The following is a 20,134-nucleotide window of genomic DNA, read 5'->3' on the forward strand; positions in this document are numbered from 1 at the left end:
AGGGTCAGTCGCCCTAGTACACAAGATACCCTCCAACAGAGCTAGTACACAAGATACAGAGTCTGTGACTGTAGTACACAAGATGGAGGGTACACTATACCCTGCCCACAGAGGCACACTACAAATCCTGCAACTGTTAGGACACAAGAAACGGGGGGGGGGGCGCACAAGTCCCTGTCCCAGAGTCTGTAAGTCACTCAATAAGGAGGGCACACCAAAAAATACCCCCCCGCGCCCACGGGCGACAGAATCAGCAAGTACACAAGATGAAGGGCACAGTGGATATCCCGCTACAGAGTCGACTAGTTTTAGTACACGAGATGAAACGACGGCACACACACACCAAATATCCCCCCCCCGCGCGCGCGATGGAGGAGAGGAGCGGAGGACAGGTCAGCTGAGCACTGCGTCCCCGTGTCTCACAGTGTCCTCTTTACTTCAGCCTAACTGGGGCGAGCCAGCACCTTGGGAATTAGAGCAAAGTCGAGGATAGTCATGTGCAGCATTAAACTTGTGAATGATGACGGTACCGGGGCTGTCCTCTGCGCTGCTGACACCGCGGCTCTTCTGTAGTTCTTGTGTAGGATCGCCGCAGAGCCCGCGGGAAAGTTGGTGGAAGTTTCTATCTGCTGGGGATTAGAGGCTGCAGCTGCCCACTCAGATTACCATGTCTGTGTCAGGAGGATTACTGACCAGAGAGAGAGGGGAGAGGGAGGAAGAGGGACACATGGCCACAGATGCACTAGAGTATAATATACACACCCCACAATGCACCCTGGCTCGATGCACCCTTAATTAACCACGGTCCGAATTGACTGTAGAACTCATTATGTTACAGCCTTTGAGATGTACGGTATCTCTCTCACACCCACACACACGCACACGCGCAGACACACATGCACACGCAGACACACACACACACACACACACACGCGCGCGCACACACACACACACACACACACACACACACACACACACACACACACACACACACACAGCTTACTCTGGTCAATCTAAAGGCCGGTTCCTTTTCATCCGTCATATTCTTCCATAGACACAGTTACCCCAGCTTGCGCGGAGAGATACCAGTAGCCAGGTAATAGTGACTTTGGATTTGCAGCATTTGCAAGATTTACTGCAAATGCAGTATTAATAGGAATGGAAAATATCTGTTTTTTCTCTGGAAGGATATTTTCTGGGTTTACCCAATGTAATTCCCAGTTCAATAGAGCAGATATTTTTCATCTTTGCTCATAGCCTATGTCAGCGTTCTGCTTTCTGTTGCAGCGCAATGTCCAGGGTTGCAAATAATTAATCACTCTGACAATTTGAGCGTTTATATGGGAATAGAATTCACTCAGTTGAAAGGTCTCCTTCCACTGCTGATATAGTGGGTAGATTTAAGCGGTGTAGTTGCTGTGTATGTCTTTCAGTAGATGTAAGCTGTCAGTAGCTGTTTGGGTAGCTGTGTGTGTGTGTGTGTGTGTGTGTGTGTGTGTGTGCGTGTGTGCGTGTCTGTGTGTCCCTCGCCTCCCCCCTGCCTCCCCCCTTCCTAATGTCCTCAGTCGTGGGGCGGCTGTGGCGCAGGAGGTAGAGTCGCTGTCTAATGATCACAAGGTTGGCAGATCGGCGGTTCGCTCCCCGGCTGGCCACATGTCGAAGTGTCCTTGGGCAAGACACTGAACCCCAAATTGCTCCCAGTGAGCGGGCCGGCGCCTTGCATGGTAGCTTGCCGCCATTGGAGTTTGAATGTGTGTGTGAATGGGCGAATGAGAGGCCATTGTAAAGCGCTTTGGATAAAGGCGCTATATACTGTAAGTGCAGTCCATTTACCATTCCCTTCTAACTCCTTGTTGTCATGTGCAGGTATGAAGACCCTGTTGAGCCCCACTCATTTCTTGGAGAACGGGCGGATAGCCGCGGCCTTCCCTTATGGCATCCCCTGTCTGGAGCTGATGGAGCCTCTTCACCACAACAACAGCAGCAGCAACAACAACAACAACAACAACCACAGCAGCAGCAACGGACATGAGGATCTTCATCATCATCATCATCTTCATCCCCACCACCTGCAGCAGCCAGACCCGCAGCAGACCAAGAAGCTGTTGTACTCTCTGTGTGAAGTGTGCAACATCCAGCTCAACTCGGAGGCCCAAGCCCAGGTGCACTACAACGGCAGGTCCCACCTCCGCAGGGTCAAACAGCTCAACAACGGCGAGGTCCCCCCTCCTCCTCCCACCCCGGCTCCGGTCAGTGGACCCCTGACGTCGACTCTGACCAGCACTAGTATCAGTTCAGGTAGGTTGTCCTGTATTGATTGGAAGTCGCTTTGGAATAAGCGCGTCTGCTAAATGCCCAAGAATGTCAAATGTAAATGTAATGTGTCCAGTGATCTTATTAGTGCTCTGATGAATCTGTGTTTTTTCCCCCGACCGTTGATTGTCTCAGCAGGACAGTCTCAGGGCAGTCTCCTCCCTTCCTCCTTTAAGCCCAGTTGACACCTAGGATTCGCAACGCAACGGGTTCGTTTTAGAACGTTGCAGAGAAAAAAACTCGGCAGACATTCCAAAGAATCTGGACGTTCTGCTGAGACTTGACGAGTCAAATCACTGGCGACGCCTTGCAACTGCCGCCGCAGGGCCGTCGCAGAGTCATTCGGACCACTGCAATTCCAGTTGCGTTGCGAATCCTAGATCTGAACTGGGCTTTAGGTCTCTTTCTCTCTATTGGTTTCCATGAATGGGCCGCAGCCCATAGGTTGGGAATCGCTGCCGTAACCATAACCATAACCATATCTTAACCCCAAACTTAACTGAAACCTAACCCTAGTCCTAACCCTAGCTGTATGAATCCTTACCCTAACCCTGACTTTAACCCTAAACCTAAACCTAACCCTAACCGTAACCCTAGCAAGCTGTTGCAGTCTTTACAGAGTTGCAGTTTATTGTTCGTTCATATTTTCAGCAACTGAAGATTGATCGATAGGGCGACTATCCAAATAAAGTGTGGCCTGTTTCTGACCTTACACATATTCAGTCAGTATGGAGTGTTGAGGTTTGATGTACAGGAAGTAATCCTCCAAGGAGGAAGGACCATGTTGTCGCATATTGTAAAAAAAAGAACAATGCTTGCCGGTCTGTGGTACAAAAATACCAAAGCTTGTCAGTCCCTAGGACAGAGAAGCTTGTCAGTCCCTAGGACAGAGAAGGTTGTGAAACGCTGCTCTATATGGGCTAGCCTGCCCAGGGGAAGGGGACGCATTCCCCTGGGGGACGCACTCCCACAGTTAACTCAGTGACCAACCCTTGGACTCTAGGGGTGTAAACACAGATCAGCTGACGGTGATGTGAACTGAGGTTGTATCTGACTCATAACCACAGCTGCATGGCTGTTCCTTTCACTGTTGATGTGGTTTTTCACCGCTCGCACGCTTCAACAAACCCTGCTCTGAGCTCCGGTTAGTTATTCAGCCGAAAAACGGAATTGCTTAACGTTTCTGTGTACAGCCACGACCGACCCCAAATCTGCCTCTTACCCCCTCTACCCCCTTAGCCACACCTGTCGATCTGACAGGATTGGATCAGTATAAGCAAAGCTAGGTGGCTAGTGGATCCATTTCTGATATGTTCTGGTTGGCTTGTTGGTATGTTCGTCAGATTGTTTCGACCAGATGTTTGAGGATGTTCATACCTATGCAATCATTTAATATTCCCTCAAGTGCATACTGTAGGGGTGAGGGGTTGGCTGTAGGGATTAGAGCCAGATGTGGAATTCAGGACACATTTCTGACTGGAGTGACACACCTGTCAGGTTTCAGTGATTTGGGGGGATGTCTTTGATGGTAATGTCGTTGACGACAGCTGGGTCTAACCTCTGCGTTTAAGCCCGACGATCTGACCGCAGATGTTTGAGGACATTCCTATTGTTTTGAACTGGGAGCCAAATTCTGTGTTTACCTACCCACGACATTTGCTTTTCTTTTCTTTTGGACTGTGTAGCATACACTATTTCCCTGATTTAATTTTCATTTATTTCTTGTACTCGTGCTTGCTACTAGAAGATGGTTTTATTTGCGATGACTGTGTCATATGTGGTTTGTCTACTTGACTCTGGTTAAAGAGTCTGCTAAATGACTCAAATGTATGTGCATCCTGACTGGGCCCAGGTTTGCTGCCTGACTGGTCTCGTGCCTCACTATGGAAATCTTCAAATGAACTTGATGATGTTCTCTGTCTACAGACCAGTGTGAAGCATTGATGTTCTATCGTCAGAGAATACAAACAACCTTTCCAAACTAGCTTTGAGATGGTGTAACTTTTACTTTTACTCACAACGTCCTCAGACAAGTAAACTCAACTCCTAGACTCTCCGTCTCGGTAAGCCTCCGTAAACAGCGTGTATTGGTTCATTTGGCATGTAGGTTGTGGAGACGGCTCGGCGACTGACGTCGGATGAATAATATGCAGATTTGATGCAGTCGTGAGATGTCAGCATGACAACGGTGACGACAGCTGCTGTTGAAGTGTGTCATGTCGGTGGATAGTTGACTACGGCGTCTCCTGGTTTGCACTTGCATGTGCGTACTCTGTACACGGTGGAGCTGAACAGATGTTTGATCTCCTCCGTATACCGCCTTCACTACATGACACGGCAACCCTGATGCAGGGGGAGGAGAGGGGGATGTCTGACAGCGTTTGCACCTCTGTGTGTGTGTGTGTGTGTGTGTGTGTGCGTGCATGCGTATGTGTGTTTGTGTGTGCGTGCGTGCGTGCGTGCATGCGTATGTGCTTATGTGTTTGTGTGTGTGTGCTTATGTGTGTGTGCATGCGTGTGTGCGTGCGTGCATGCGTATGTGTGTGTGCGTATGTGTATGTGCGTATGTGTGTGTGTGTGCGTATGTGTGTGTGTGTGTGTGTGTGTGTGCGTATGTGTGTGTGTGTATGTGCGTATGTGTGTGTGTGTGTGTGTGTGTGTGTGTGTGTGCGTATGTGTGTGCGTATGTGTGTTTGTGTGTGTGTGTGTGTGTGTGTGTGTCCGTGGTGGCCCTGTCTGTCCCCTGACAGCTGCTCCCAGGCCGTCCTCAGGGAGGACAGGGAGGTCAGGCCTCACGGCCTCCAGCACCCCTCTCCTCCGCTCCAGCACCCCTCTCCTCTCCTCCGCTCCAGCCCCCCTCTCCTCCAGCACCCCTCTCCTCCGCTCCAGCCCCCCTCTCCTCCGCTCCAGCACCCCTCTGCTCCGCTCCACACAGAGGCTGCAGCCCCAGCAGCCCCAGCCCCTGGTACCCCACACACACACCCAGGTCCATACACACACACCCAGGTCCATACACACACACCCAGGTCCATACACACACACCCAGGTCCATACACACACACCCAGGTCCATAAACACACACCCAGGTCCATAAACACACACCCAAGTCCATAAACACACACCCAGGTCCATACACACACACCCAGGTCCATAAACACACACCCAGGTCCATACACACACACCCAGGTCCATACACACACACCCAGGTCCATAAACACACACCCAGGTCCATAAACACACACCCAGGTCCATAAACACACACCCAGGTCCATAAACACACACCCAGGTCCATAAACACACACCCAGGTCCATACACACACACCCAGGTCCATAAACACACACCCAGGTCCATAAACACACACCCAGGTCCATAAACACACACCCAGGTCCATAAACACACACCCAGGTCCATACACACACACCCAGGTCCATAAACACACACCCAGGTCCATACACACACACCCAGGTCCATACACACACACCCAGGTCCATACACACACACAGGTCCATACACACACACCCAGGTCCATACACACACACCCAGGTCCATACACACACACACAGGTCCATACACACACACCCAGGTCCATACACACCATTAGAGAGCAGAGAGCTGCGGGCTGGGACAGAGGAGCTCATGCGAGGGAAAGCTTTTCATGCTACGCCACAGCTGCCACGTAATGCACTGAGCACACCGTCACAGTAGAGAGTCTGTGAGTGGCAGTGGGGGTGGGGGGCAGTGTGTGTGTGTGTGTGTGTGTGGGGGGGGGGGTATGGGCCTTTAGAGGCTGTGTGGATACAGGGGGGGCAGTGAGTGAGCCGAACGTAAATAGTCTGATAGAATGGTGTTAGCAGATCGACCCTGATCTCGACAGTGCATGGTCCCCCCAGTTCATTGGAGCGGAGAACCACAATGAGGTTGTTCTGTGATCTAGCAGGTCTGGCTAGCACTGACATTCATTTATTAGCCATTGCAATCAGTTGTTGTGAATTGAATGTGGACGTTTTGGAGTTTCTTGGATGGATGTCTTTAAGTGTTGGTCTTAGCCCCCGAGGCAACAGCAGGTTTGCCGGCGTATGTGTATTGTTTTGAATAGGTTTTGTTTTTTATGTACAGTAGAAACAGGAGGTTTTTGTTGACACAACTGCCGTTGACCCAACGGCTGTTATCGTTCCAATACTTATACAGTATGTAGATAATTCATACCTTTCTGTTATTGTTCCAATACTTATACAGTATGTAGATTCATACCTTTCTGTTATTGTTCCAATACTTATACAGTATGTAGATAATTCATACCTTTCTGTTATTGTTCCAATACTTATACAGTATGTAGATATATTCATACCTTTCTGTTATTGTTCCAATACTATACAGTACATAGGTATATGCATACCTTTCTGTCATTGTTCCAATACTATACAGTACATAGTATATTCATACCTTTCTGTTATTGTTCCAATATTGTATATACAGTGCGTAGAATATATTTCTACCTTTCTGTTATTGTATATTGGTATATTCATACCTTTCTGAGATTCCTGAGTTTGATCAGAATCTGTGTAGCTCTGAGCTAAGAGTCTGTGGTGCGATGATCCAACCACAGATAGCTCCAGTTCTCGGTACGGCCGTACATTTTTAAACACAGTGGGTGTCCATGGCGGTTAAATTTTAACGAGCCTTGGTATTATTATGTGTAGTGTGATCTGGACATATGTAATTACAGCTGAGGTAGACAGAGTCTGGTGTGGAAAGAGAGAGGGGGCGGGGGGGTGGGAGAGAGAGAGAGAGAGAGAGAGAGAGAGAGATGTCCCCGTTTCTGTGGGGTTCTGTGTACCACAGTGTCACTGTAACTGGGTCACCATTCCCAACAGGTCTTCAGATTGGAACGCTTTCCCTCAGCACTGCAGACTGATGTGTTTTCTGGGGGGTGATGGGGGGTCAGGGGGATTCACACTTATTTCTTTATTTTTCATTGAACAGATCAGAGACAAGACTGGAGACTGGAAGGAGAGGAGAGGAGGAATAGGGATGAGATTATGAGGTATTCATTTCCATGCAGACACAGACGTGTCTGTGGGTGGGTAAACCTTTTGGCTCAGGGGCACATTTGGTCTTGAATACCAGGTGGGGTTTTTATGTACACTGTTGAAGTGAATAGCATTCTTTTCTTTTTTTCAATGACAATGACAAGTCAATTCAAATACATCAGTAAATACAAAAGACGAAAGTACAGAACGATAGGCTCTCTGTAGGGTCACTTTCATATTTTACAGTACATCATTGCCTTATAATGCACATTCTTTGTGTTATAGTCAACATATTATCACCAGATACTTAATTTAACTCTTACATTTCCAGTGCATTTTTTATCAGGAAAAGGTATTCTTGGCTAGCCAGTGTGAACAGTGAAGTTGCTCACTATGTTTTACAAGCTTATCAAAGTCAGGTGCTGTATTGGATGTTGAAAGACGCAGTACGGCAGACAAGTGTTCATCATTCAGTTCAGATCTGTGTGCTTTGATTTATTGTAGTTCGTCAGCGTAAATGTAAGTGGAGCCAAACAGCACCAACCTCCTCTGAGCCAGCTGTCGCGTGTTAAGGCCAATGCACACGGCGTGCCATTTTGTCGCACTGCCGAATTCGATTCCATTGTTTTGAATGAGACCCAATGAGACAATGCACACGGCAATGCGATATTGTCGCACGACAACATTCGATTCTCCATTCACCTTCATTCATTCATTGAGAATCGAATGTTGGGTGAATGTGCATTGGCCTTTAGGGGACTGTCTATCACTCAATGAGGCATAGAACATAGAACATAGAACTCGGCCAGAGTGACGGTTTCAAACTCCTCCTAGAGTGAAGTGTCACACTGGAGATCAATAAGCTCCAGCTGCATGTTCGGTGGTGCTTTCTCATAATCATATGAGAGAGGGCGTGGCACAAGTTCCAGCGAATCTTCGATCTTGGCGAGGTCAGAGAGGCAGCGTGCGTGAACTCGGTCTGCAAGTCTGACAGTATGCCGCTGTATCTCACTGCGCTGGGTGGCGACACCTCACAAAAGCCAGGAGGCAAAATAGGAAAATTATGATGAAAATGACATGTCCTTTAACTGCCTGATGAACAGCACCAGCTTTGCTCTGAATGCCTTCACATGGTTGTACAGTTCATGCACACACATTTTCTCCCCTGTATTTTGACATTAAGGTCGTTTAAATGGCCCAGAATGTCAATGGCAAATGTCGCACAGCCAGCCTTCATAATGCAGTCCAGGGAAATCCCCAGCTTCACCTACTCTGTCCATAAACATGGCAATCTCCTCTCTCAAATCCCACACCCGCTTAAATATTGTCCCTTGACTTAACCAGCAAACGTTTGACCTTGAGTCAGTGTCCTCTAACAATTGAATGAATTTACAGAGATTGAGTCCTCTAGTTCAGTGGTCTTCAACCGGGGGTCCGCGACCCCTAGGGGGTCCGCAGAGGTACTGCAGGGGTCCGCCAATTTTTGTCATAATAATTGACATTTTTCACCAAAATAATCAGTGAGAATTAAAAAATATAACAAATGATATTGAGTAAAGTACAAACATTAACAGGCAATAATAAGCTACTTTTGACAAAAACTATTTACAAAATAAATGATGCCCATGATTCTAGAGTCTCACATAACGTCAGCTGAAGAAAAGAAAAAACACACACCTGTCTAGCAAGCTAGGTGTTGGCTAAAACGCTGCAGTTCGATCTTCATTGCGAAATTAACGTTAATTAATAACTAGCATAGGCCTAACGTTACTAATTTAGTTAGTTTGATAATAACAAACCCGCCTCTTTGCTTCTCTATGCGCCGCTATAACGCGCTCCTTTACCATTCCGAGGTCAGATGGCTTTCCCGTGGATCAGTATTGGCGCGCGTCTTTGAATTACGCACAGCTATCCACGAGATTCTGCTACCGCGCAGAGCTGGCTGCGCATTTCAATGCATTTCCGCGGATTCCGCGGTGCCCTCGCGTGACGTGAAATGCGCAATTGTTGATCACTTGGAGGCACTCGAAAGTCAATTTGAGAAGTACTTTTCTGAGACTGAGTCTTGGAGAAAGCACAAGACATGGATACGGTTTCCATGCAAAGACAATGCATCCGACGGCTAAACCTGACAGCCGCTGAGGAAGATCAGCTGATCGACCTAACCACAGACAGTACACACAATAATGTGTACGAGTCACAGCCTCTCACCCAGTTCTCGATGAGCCTCTTGCCTTTTGCAACAACTTATCTTTGTGAAAGTGGATTCCCCTCCCTCACCTACTCAGCAAAAATGGCAGTGTTAAAATTACAGTGTTAGCACTTTTCAGTGTAAAGTGTTATGATTTCAGTGTTCCTTCAAGCATGTTAACGGCACTTGTTGTTAATACCCTATTGAGCACAGAGTTGGATTATGGTGTTGATCATAATTAACACTGAACACCACATCCGGGACATTTACGTGCTGTGTGTTGTGTCTTGTTGTTCTCTCTGACATACAAGATACACTTTATAATAATAATGACTCTGGTCTCTGGAGCAACGTTCAACGTGCGTCTTTATTCACCATTCCGACAACCACTAGACCACACTAGTCAATCGGTGATAACATTGTCAAGATGTAATGCTACGGAGGCAATAGCAATCAATCCCAGATCTATGCTAAACATAGCAATATACTACATCCCCCCTTTTAAGCATTAAAAGTCTCTCTTGGGTCAACTGAAAATTAGTCTCTGAAAAGTTATACGTCCTATAACTTGTCCAGTAACTTGTGAACTTTCACTTGGAGTAAAATCAAACTTTGTAAACATACCACACACTTTCTAAATGTGTCCAACTATCATCTAGTAACTAACTAAACTAAGGGACAGAGGTCACCAGTACTTAACCCTGGTGGAGCACAACCTTCAGCGTTGGCCCATCTCAAAGTCTTGATACCTTGCCGGAAGCACCACAGCTCTGCCACTTCTGGTGCGGCAGGTAGGAGTGGAGCTCTCGCCCTCACAGGAGGACGGGTGCTGAGCTGGATGATCCGGTGACTCTGGGGGTCCTCCCAGCGGGCTCACAGGTGCAGGCTGCTCCAGTGGCTCAGGATCTCTCTCTTGATGCAGACTTGGATGAATACGCCTGAGATGACGTCTGTTCCTTCTGAAGACAACACCAGACGGGCTTCTCACGTTGTATGACCGTGGCTCTTCTCGTTGGTTTAGGACTCTGGCTGGCATCCATCCACGTCTCGTTTCCATGTGAACCGTTGCACCAGGAGCAAACTCAGGTAAGGGCTGTGAGTTGCGGTTGTAGTAGTGCTCCTGTCTGGTTTGGAGATCTTTCAGCCTGGCATGAACTCCTCTCGGGGTAGCTGGCTGTAGAACAGCTGTAGAGCAGGGCAGCGTGCTTCGTAGTACTCTTCCCATAAGCACCTGAGCTGGGGAAACATCTGTGCCTGTTATTGGAGTGTTTCTCAATGCTAGCAGGGCTAGATGGGGGTCTATGTTGGTCTGCAAAGCTTTCTTGAGTGCATGTTTGACCGTCTTCACCATCCTCTCTGCCAGACCGTTGGATTGAGGATATGCAGGGCTGGAGTGAATGAGCTGTATTCCCCAGGATGCTGCAAACTCCCTCATCTCTGCACTTGCAAAAGGAACATGGTCGCTTACCAGCTCTTTTGGGATCCCGTGCCTCGCGTAGACTGCTTTCATCTTGCGGATGACTGTGTGAGCGGTCTTGTCAGGTAGATGGAGCACCTCTGGGTACTTGGACAGATAGTCCACCACGATAAGGTATGACTGGCCCTGGAGCTCAAAGATGTCAGCCCCGACCTTTAGCCATGGTATCTCAGGGATATCATGTGACATGAGGGGCTCTCTCTGGTTCTGTGGTTGGAGTTGTTGACACGGAGAGCATCTCTCCACTGCGTTGTCGATGTCACGAGTCATTCCCGGCCAGTACACGACTTGTCGGGCCTGTGCCTTTGTCCTCTGGATACCTTGATGTGCGAGGTGTAGTCTCTCTAGTATCACCTGTCTGGCGGCTTGAGGAATCACAATTCTGTCGCCGGTCATCAGTAGTCCGTCCCTGATGTGGATAATGTGCCGCTGAGGCCAGTATTGGTAGAGACTGGCGGGCACACTACGTCGTCTTTGGGGCCAGCCGCTGCGGTGTCTCTCAGCCACTGCCTGTATTGTCTCGTCAGCTGCTGTGGCTTCTTTGAGCATCTTGAGCATGTCTGAGCTCATGGCAGCAGTAGCCTCCATCGTGTGGATCACTCTCTCCTCGAAGAGGTCCTCTTTTCCACTGTCGGCCTGTTCGGTGACAAACGCGCGGGAAAGGGTGTCGGCGACGTGCATGTCTTTTCCTGGCGTGTATGTTATTTTCAAATCATACCGTTGAAGCTGGAGCAACATGCGCTGTAGTCTTGCTGGGGCTTTGCTCAGGTGTTTCTTAAAAATCACTTCAAGTGGCTTGTGATCAGATTGGACTGTAACAGTGTTGCCGTAAACATACTGGTGGAAGCGTTTGGCTGCGAACACTATCGCCAGCAACTCCTTCTCTATTTGGGCGTAGTTTCTCTCAGCTTCTGTGAGAGCTCGTGAGGCATAGCACAGCGGTCTCCCCTCCTGGAGAAGACAAGCTCCCAGTCCATCTTTCGACGCGTCAGCCTGTATGGTGAGAGGCATGGCTTGGTCATAGAACTTCAGCACAGGGGCGTTGGTGAGGGCTGACTTCAGCTTGATTAAAGCATCATCATGTTCATGGTTCCACTGCCAAGCTGCATCTCTCCTCAGCAGCTGTCTGAGCGGGGCAGTCACTGAAGCTTCATCAGGGATATACTGAGCCAAATACCTCGTCATCCCCAACAGCCTCTGCAGCCCTGTCTTGTCCTCTGGTGGCGGCATGTTGTTGATGGCCGTCACCTTTGTGTCATCCGGTTTCACTCCCTCTGGTGTAATGACGTGGCCCATGTATCTGACGGTGTTGATTTTGTACTGGATTTTTTCCTTGTTGAACTTGACGTTGGCTCTCTGTGCCCTCTCCATGACCTTGTGAAGGATGCCATCATGTTCCTCTTCTGTGGCGGCGGCGATTATCATATCGTCTGCGATGATATGGACTCCTTCGATGTCTCCAAAAGCCTCACAGTTTTTCTGCTGAAAAACTTCGCTGGCGGACTTGATGCCAAAAGGAAGTCTCTTAAAGCGGAATCTTCCCCACGGCGTACTGAATGTGCACAGCATAGATGATGGCTCGTCAAGTCTCACCTGCCAATATCCGTCCTTCTCGTCCAGGATCGTGAATATTGACTTCCCAGAGAGCTTGCTCTGGACTTCCTCCGGGGTTGGTATCGAGTAGTGCTGCCTCTTGATTGCCTCATTCAGATCACGAGGATCCAAACACACCCTCAGTGATCCGTTCTTTTTCTCAGTGATGACGAGGCTATTCACCCACTCGGTCGGGTCTGTCACAGGTGCTATGACGTCCTTTTTTACAAGCTCTTTCAGGGTTGTTTTCAGTCTGTCCACGACACTGACTGGGATCTTTCTGCATCCGTGGACGACTGGGGCCACACTTGGGTCTGTGTGTATGTGGTGCACACCGGGGAACTCACCCAGGCCACTGAAGACAGATGCGTACCGCTCCACCAGCTCCTCTTTTGTAGCTGGTGCCTTGACTGCAAGCGTCTCTATTCTCCTCACGAGCTGCAGTGTCTCGCACGCTTCTCTGCCCAGAATGGGCGTGGTGGACTGTGCAGTCACAAAAAAAACTAGATTTGCTCTTGCTCTATTGGGTGTCTCACACGTGAATGTCACTGTTCCTTTCGGTTTCAGGCGTGCTCCTCCATAGGCAATGAGAAGTGTCTGTGTAGGCTTTAGTCGTGGGGGCCCCGGTATCTCCTCGAAAATGCACATTGGAAGCACGTTCGCCTCCGCCCCCGTGTCCAGCTTGAATCTGACCGGGGTGTCTCTGAGGTTGACTGTGGTGTACCACGCGTTGTCTGTCTGCTGCGTGATCTTATCTACCCTAACACAGAACACTGAGCCTACAAATAAAGAATCTACCTCGCTCTCAAGTTGACTGACGTCCCTTGCTGTGACTGTCCCATGCTGTGGTGCGCCACACACTTTGGACCAATGGTTTCTCTTGTTGCATTTGTGGCATGTGGTCCCGAAGGCAGGACATTGGCGGGGCGGGTGTGTCCCTCCACACTTCCCGCATGTGTTTGTGCTGTCCGTCTGCTCATTTGCTCTTCCTGACGATCTTTGTTTTCTGTATCCTCTTCTCATCTCAGAGTAGCTAGTAGTTCCTCTGGACAGTGCTTGAACTGGGGCGTCTGCGTGCCCTGTCCCCATAGCTTGCAGCTGTGACTTGGCAGCTTCTGCAGCTCTGCATATGGTTAGTGCTCTGTCCAGGGTTAGGTCTGTCTCTCTCAATAGTCTCTCTTTCATGCGAGGATCAGTTAGGCTAAACACCATTTTGTCTCTCAATGTGTCATTCTCACCTGCACCAAACTCACAGTCTCTGCATTTCTGACGGAGTTCAGTCACAAACTTGTCGACACTAACTCCCTCTGACATAGAATGGGACCAGAATTGGTGACGTTCAAAAACAATGTTCTTTTTGGGGATACAGTATGCTTCAAATGCATCCATGATCTCTTTCATTGTCTCGTATGCTGGGTCTTCAAAATCAATGGTGAATGTATTATATACCTCTAATGCCTCTTCTCCTATGGTGTGCAGCATGATGGCTATTTTCACATGCTCATCTTTATCATCTGCACCAGTGGCAATCATATACAGTTCAAAACGTTGTTTCCACCGACGCCAATTCTCACTCACGTTTCCAGAGAGCATGAGCGGCGCGGGAGGCTTGAACTGTTCCATGCTTTGCTTTCACTCGCTAGCTCCTACGAACGAACGTCGCACAGGGTCGATAGCTATGCTATATGCTATGCTATGCTATCTATAGTTCTCCACAAAGTTTCTGCGTAGATCGACGGCGCCTCGCAATTCCTTATATTTGTGAAGAAGTCACATCTTCTGACACCATGTTGTGTCTTGTTGTTCTCTCTGACATACAAGATACACTTTATAATAATAATGACTCTGGTCTCTGGAGCAACGTTCAACGTGCGTCTTTATTCACCATTCCGACAACCACTAGACCACACTAGTCAATCGGTGATAACATTGTCAAGATGTAATGCTACGGAGGCAATAGCAATCAATCCCAGATCTATGCTAAACATAGCAATATACTACACTGTGCGTGAGGTGAGCGCTAATTGTCTCGATCTCCGCCATCTTTCTCTCTTGACTTGATGCAGTGAGGTGAGGTACTCAACATCGCGTCGCTCGACATTACCTTTATCAAGGTAAATTTCATCGACATGTATGTTATCATTTTTGTTAATTCGTTATATTATATATGCTTGTGTCGAAAACAGTGTATTTGTGTGGTATGAAACTTAGTTTGAGAAAGTTTAGCAAGCGTGGGGGGGCACTAGGCTAGCTAACGTTATCAACCATAAATTCAAATGACAGTGGAAAAGAATGACTCCAAATATTGACACTTTTGTGTGCATATTTATAGGCTCAAATGTAATATTTGAACATGTGCATATTCGTTTGTGTAAGTTAACGTTACGCTAGCCTGCTAATGATATGGTCCATGCACCTGCTGGCTTTGCTAGCTATCATTAACCATAGCTGGCTGTCGAACACAGCCACGTGAGTTCGACATCTATTTCCTTGAACGTTACAGCCCCTGTGTCAAATATGTATTATTTGATTTATTCGTTTATTGTAATTGTATTTATTTTGTATACATTTAAGTAGCACTAACTGTTATTTCCTTTCTAATGGTACATTCTGGTCAGCCATCAAGTAACCATCCACAAACCAGCAACGGTATGTTTGGCCATCTGCTAGCTTAACGTTACCTAAGAATGGTTGTATTGCTGCGCACTGAATTTCATCGACATGTATGTTATCATTTTTGTTAATTCTTTATATTATATATGCTTGTGTCGAAAACAGTGTATTTGTGTGGTATGAAACTTAGTTTGAGAAAGTTTAGCAAGCGGGGGGGGGGGCTTTAGCTTGTTAGAGTTGACGCTGCCATGCCAAATTGTTTCACGGTGATGGAATCGGAATCCTCTTGCGCTGGGAAACTTTGTCTAACGTTAGCTAGTTTACTATCAAGGTAACGATAGCTGGGTAGCTTGCCGCCACTGCGATGAGGAACAGTGATATTCCGACATCGCCCGGACAGTATTTGACTTGGCAGTGTTATGACACGGGGGCGAGGGGGCTCAAGGACACGACAATGGAGGCAGAATACTGTGAAGCCCCGTAGGGTATTTGATGGTTGATTGGGAGTGGAGACAGGTGTGCCGGTTTGGCTGAAGATCTAATTAGGGGGACAAGCCTCAGCTGCGGCGGAGACACGCTGTGCTCGAGCTGTGGGGGCGGGTGCTCGAGCTGTGAGGGCGGGGGAGGGCGTGTGTGAAGGCCCAGCCGTAACAGGCAGCACTATTTAGCTATAGCTGCTGAATGAGACAGATGTAGAATTAGATAGCTCAGAAAATGAAATAAGCAGCAATGTTTTGCACAGGTCCCTTGGAGAAAATGTTGGTTCACGTCGAGTGCAAGGGAGCCCTGAAATGGGTACGAGTACCAATGATGGATGACTGCTACGATTACTTCCAATTCATTCAAGAAGGTAGGGGCTGCCCACTCTTTTACACATCAAGCTAATGGGAAGACGGCTAAAAGAATGAGAACAGTAAAGAGAGTCAATGCTTTATGGAGCATTTGAATGTCACATGATGCATTGCATGTAGGCCTATATAATATATATATATAGCTATCATAACATGAGTACGTGTTTTTGCTCTCAGTTTCAGTGAAATTCAGCCTTCCACATGGAACTGATGTGAACCTGAAGGACTCCTCAGGAGTCGATGTGGAAGCTGACATCTTCGATGAGCTAGTGAGGGGTGCTGCAGTATCTTTCAAGGTGTTCACTGAGGAGCACTCTGGTACTTTTGAACACTCTGGTAAGAAACAGGAACGCCCCTCTCCATTGTAAATTTTACATTCAGGGCCTTAAGCTGACAGTTTTATCCAAAGCGACTTTACATTTTGTGAGTAGGAAGAGAAACGACAATAACTGTGTTCACAGTATTTTAGTATTCAACGAATGTTAATACCCAGCCAACATGGGTAACATTTCGTGCAAACATGGTCCTTTTATCAGGAATTAAGGGAGCCTATTTCCTCGCCACCGAGATATATACTGTAGATACAGTGGTTTTGCTGATTTTGGCCAGGTATTAATGTAATGGATTTTGGCATGATAGAAGATGGATGTGACTCGAGAGGCTTTGACCTGCGCTGCTTTGCAGTAGCCTTCTGATCCCTCCAATTACCGTAATTTCCGGACTATAAGCAGCTACTTTTTTCCCATGCCTTGAACCCTGCGGCCTATACAATGGTGCGGCTAATCTATGGATTTTTACAGCTAACGGCCACAAGGGGGCGTTCTAAATCTATGGATTTTACCGGTCCACCACCTTACACCTCATTCTGACATACAGCGAGCGAGCGAACCGGCAACAAAATCATGTGCGAAACTGTCCTCATATGCAGCGTTGCGATTTTATCACGGGTATATTCCAAACCACTCAAATGAACTAGGGGTGTGAACAAACTTCTAGTATTGTTTAGCGGTTGGACGGCCCGTTTCACACCCCATCCTGACATACAGCGACGCAAGCGAGTGAAAGTGATTAGAATGCATTCATTTCAATCAGGCTGTCCTGACATGCCGCGAGCGACGTTTTGCTGGCAGCGATGACGCTGGCCCCTCAAAAAATCACCCGAACCCTTACATATGGTAATTAAACATTAAAACACCTGCGGCTTATAGTCCAGTGTGGCTTGTATATGTACACAATTGGTTTTTACCCTAAATTTAGCTGGTGTGGCTTATATTCAGGTGCGCTTTTGCAACAACTTATCTTTGTGAAAGTGGATTCTCCTCCCTCACCTACCTGAAGAGCAAATACCGTTCCAAATACCGCTCTGCCTGACAACCTCCATCTCCCCCATAGTAGACAAGTTGTGTACCACCAACCAGGGCCAGTCATCTCACTGAGGTAGGCATACCTGGCTTCCTGAAGCTAAAAGTTTCATTGTTGAAAAATAATACTAATAGAAAATATAAGCCTCATCAACAACAACAACAACAACAACAATAATAATAACCAATCATAATTATGCATGAACGTTTTATCAATCATAAACACATATAGGCTAATAACCCAGTATATAAATAGGTTAATACGGTGAAAGAAAAGGTGAATGAAGTAAATATAAAAGTTATTATAGGCTTTAAAATGTGAGACATTTAAAAATATATATTACATGTGGGGGTCCCTGTTCTGTTTGTCTCTCGTCCAAGGGGTCCTTGGGTTGAAAAAGGTTGAAGACCCCTGCTCTAGTTCTTACCAGTTTCACAACCACTCTAAGAAGACACTCCAGTCCAAGTACAGATTCACACAGAGCCTCTTGGTGGATAATGCAACGCAAGAAAGTTACCTCAGTGTTCGGCGACACCTCTCTCACTTTGTCCTGAATCATCTTCAAAGGTTTTTGCACCGTAAGATTTGGGGAACACATTGGTAGTGACGTCTACCCATTTGTCCTGTGACAAATTCTGTCGTTCGAGGCAAGCAAACCCTTTGAATGATTCCACGGAAAGAAATTCCTCTGTCATTTCGAGTTCTCGTTTATCCCTCTGATGAAGACAAGGAGTTGTGCAGTGTCCTTAATGTCCGTACTGTCATCCAGTGCAAGTGAAAAATACTTGAAGTCCGCCACTTTCCTCTCCAACTGGGAACTAAAGATCTTGATCGATTAATTCCACCCTCTGTGTAACCGTTCTCTGTGACAAGCTAATGTTCTCAAATGGGCTTTACTGTCGGGTGACCAGGCTTAGCAGCCTCCACCATGCTTTCCTTAAACAATTCACTGTCTGAAACAGGCTGGCTATGCTTTGCGATTTTGTGAGACATGCATGTAACTTGCCTCAATTGAGTTTTCTTGAACGGTGGATTGTTGAAGGAATGTTCTGGCAGGCTTGTGAATTTGGAGCCAATGTGGCAGCCCTCCTTCCTCTTTCTTGTGCAGATAAGTTGCTATTTAGCATAGTTAGCATGCTTACTGGAGAAGTGCCTGCTAATGTTGTGTTCTTTGAAGACGACAACGCTCTCCTGGTATATCAAGCATACCGCTTTGGATCAAAACAGAAAAAAAAAAGGAAAAAAGTATTTCATGCTCCATTCCCTTTTGAAAGCACACCATTTATTGTCGACTTTTCGTTTTTTGGAATGGCACATTTTCTGACCCCGTCCACACGCTGTAGTATGGATGCAGGGGATCGAGCAGGAACAGGCAGGGTCACCTACTCCTACTGCCATCTACAGGAATTCTGCTGAAAGGTTGAATTCTAATCCCGCGGGCCGTAGTTTGCCTATGCCTGCTCTAGACCAATCGCAGGCCATGCCATGATTTATTTTATTTTTTTGCAGGAAGTTCCGGTCAAATCGGGTCAAAAGACCTCTTTACACAACGGTATATGATGACACAATGCAATATAAGAGGACTGGTTCAGTTGTTTTCTATAGACTCTATTGATCAACAGTCTCTGGCATTTCCCAGAAACATCCACTATCATCTCTGCATTTGCACACTTAGACAGGTCGTCAGCACAGTGCCCTCTGATAGGACACATTGAAATATGTGCAGTGTGCCATGTAGCTCAGACCGTAGTGGTGTTGTAGGGGACATGGGTGGTCACTGGCCAGGTGCTGCGTCCCATTCTTCGACCCTTCCCCTGAAGTACGCAGCATTGTGCACTTTCCACATGGATTTAAATGGGAATTGGATTGATGTTAGTGCCCATGGTTAGATCTCTCACTTATGCTTTAAAATATATGTGGTAAAGTGTACAAGTGCATACTTCAAGTGAAGGGTGGTGAAATTGGACGTGGGCAGGGCCTGAGTATGCTGGAGGGAAGCCTGTATCTGTGATCTCATTGTCCACTGTCTCATTGTGGGTGAAAATGCAACTGGAAATCCTCCACTAGATGGCAGCATTCACATCTTTTAAAACAGTACTTGTCTCTCAGGACAATGCTTTCATGTGGCAAGTTGTTAGCTGCGGCAGGCTCATCTTGAGGTATGAACTTCTATGAAGATATTCATAGATTCAGATTCATAAAACGATGTCATACAGTTCATTCACACGTACCACACACTAGTGTTGGTGTTCCAATGCCTGGGACACCACCACTAGTGTGCCCTTGAATAAGGCACTTAGCCTCTAAATGACTCCAGGGAGAATGTTCCCTGTAATCTCTAATTGTAAGTCGCTTTCGGATTAAAAGCGTCTGGCGTCTGGCTAAATGATTCATTATTAAGTGTACACTTTAGGAAAAAGGTAAGAGGCGTTGGGAAGTATAATGATGTTGTCTGTTTTGTCTGTGGGCCATGAGGCCACATGATGGCCTGGTATGTATTACTATTTTGGCAGGTTGGTGTCAGATCTGCATGGAATTATATCATCAGGGAGTCGTTGGCCCACGCTCGTCGAAACATCATAGCGTTCAGCGATGAGACGGCTAGAAAACCCTCACCAGAAAAACGCACCTGATTTGAATTATTCAAGCGGTTTCTGTTTCCCTTCCTTCTGCTCCGTTTTAGCGGGCTGTTTCTTAAAGGAG

At 47.2% G+C, this 20,134-nt stretch overlaps 1 protein-coding gene across 1 annotated transcript in view; it reads left to right on the forward strand.

Moving 5' to 3' along the window:
• Positions 1-520: 520 nt before the first annotated feature.
• znf385b (zinc finger protein 385B) overlaps positions 521-20,134 on the forward strand; it is a gene marked incomplete at both ends in the record, with an annotated part of 83,255 nt that continues 63,641 nt past the window's right edge. Inside the window, 2 exons of the mRNA XM_080536773.1 lie at positions 521-580; positions 2,076-2,286. Of these exons, the coding sequence (XP_080392899.1) occupies positions 521-580; positions 2,076-2,286 (271 nt within the window). The remainder of the gene's footprint in view (positions 581-2,075; positions 2,287-20,134) is intronic.

The sequence above is a fragment of the Nansenia antarctica genome (genome assembly GCF_963989245.1).
Source record: "Nansenia antarctica genome assembly, chromosome: 7".
NCBI classification, from domain to species: Eukaryota; Metazoa; Chordata; class Actinopteri; order Argentiniformes; family Microstomatidae; genus Nansenia; species Nansenia antarctica.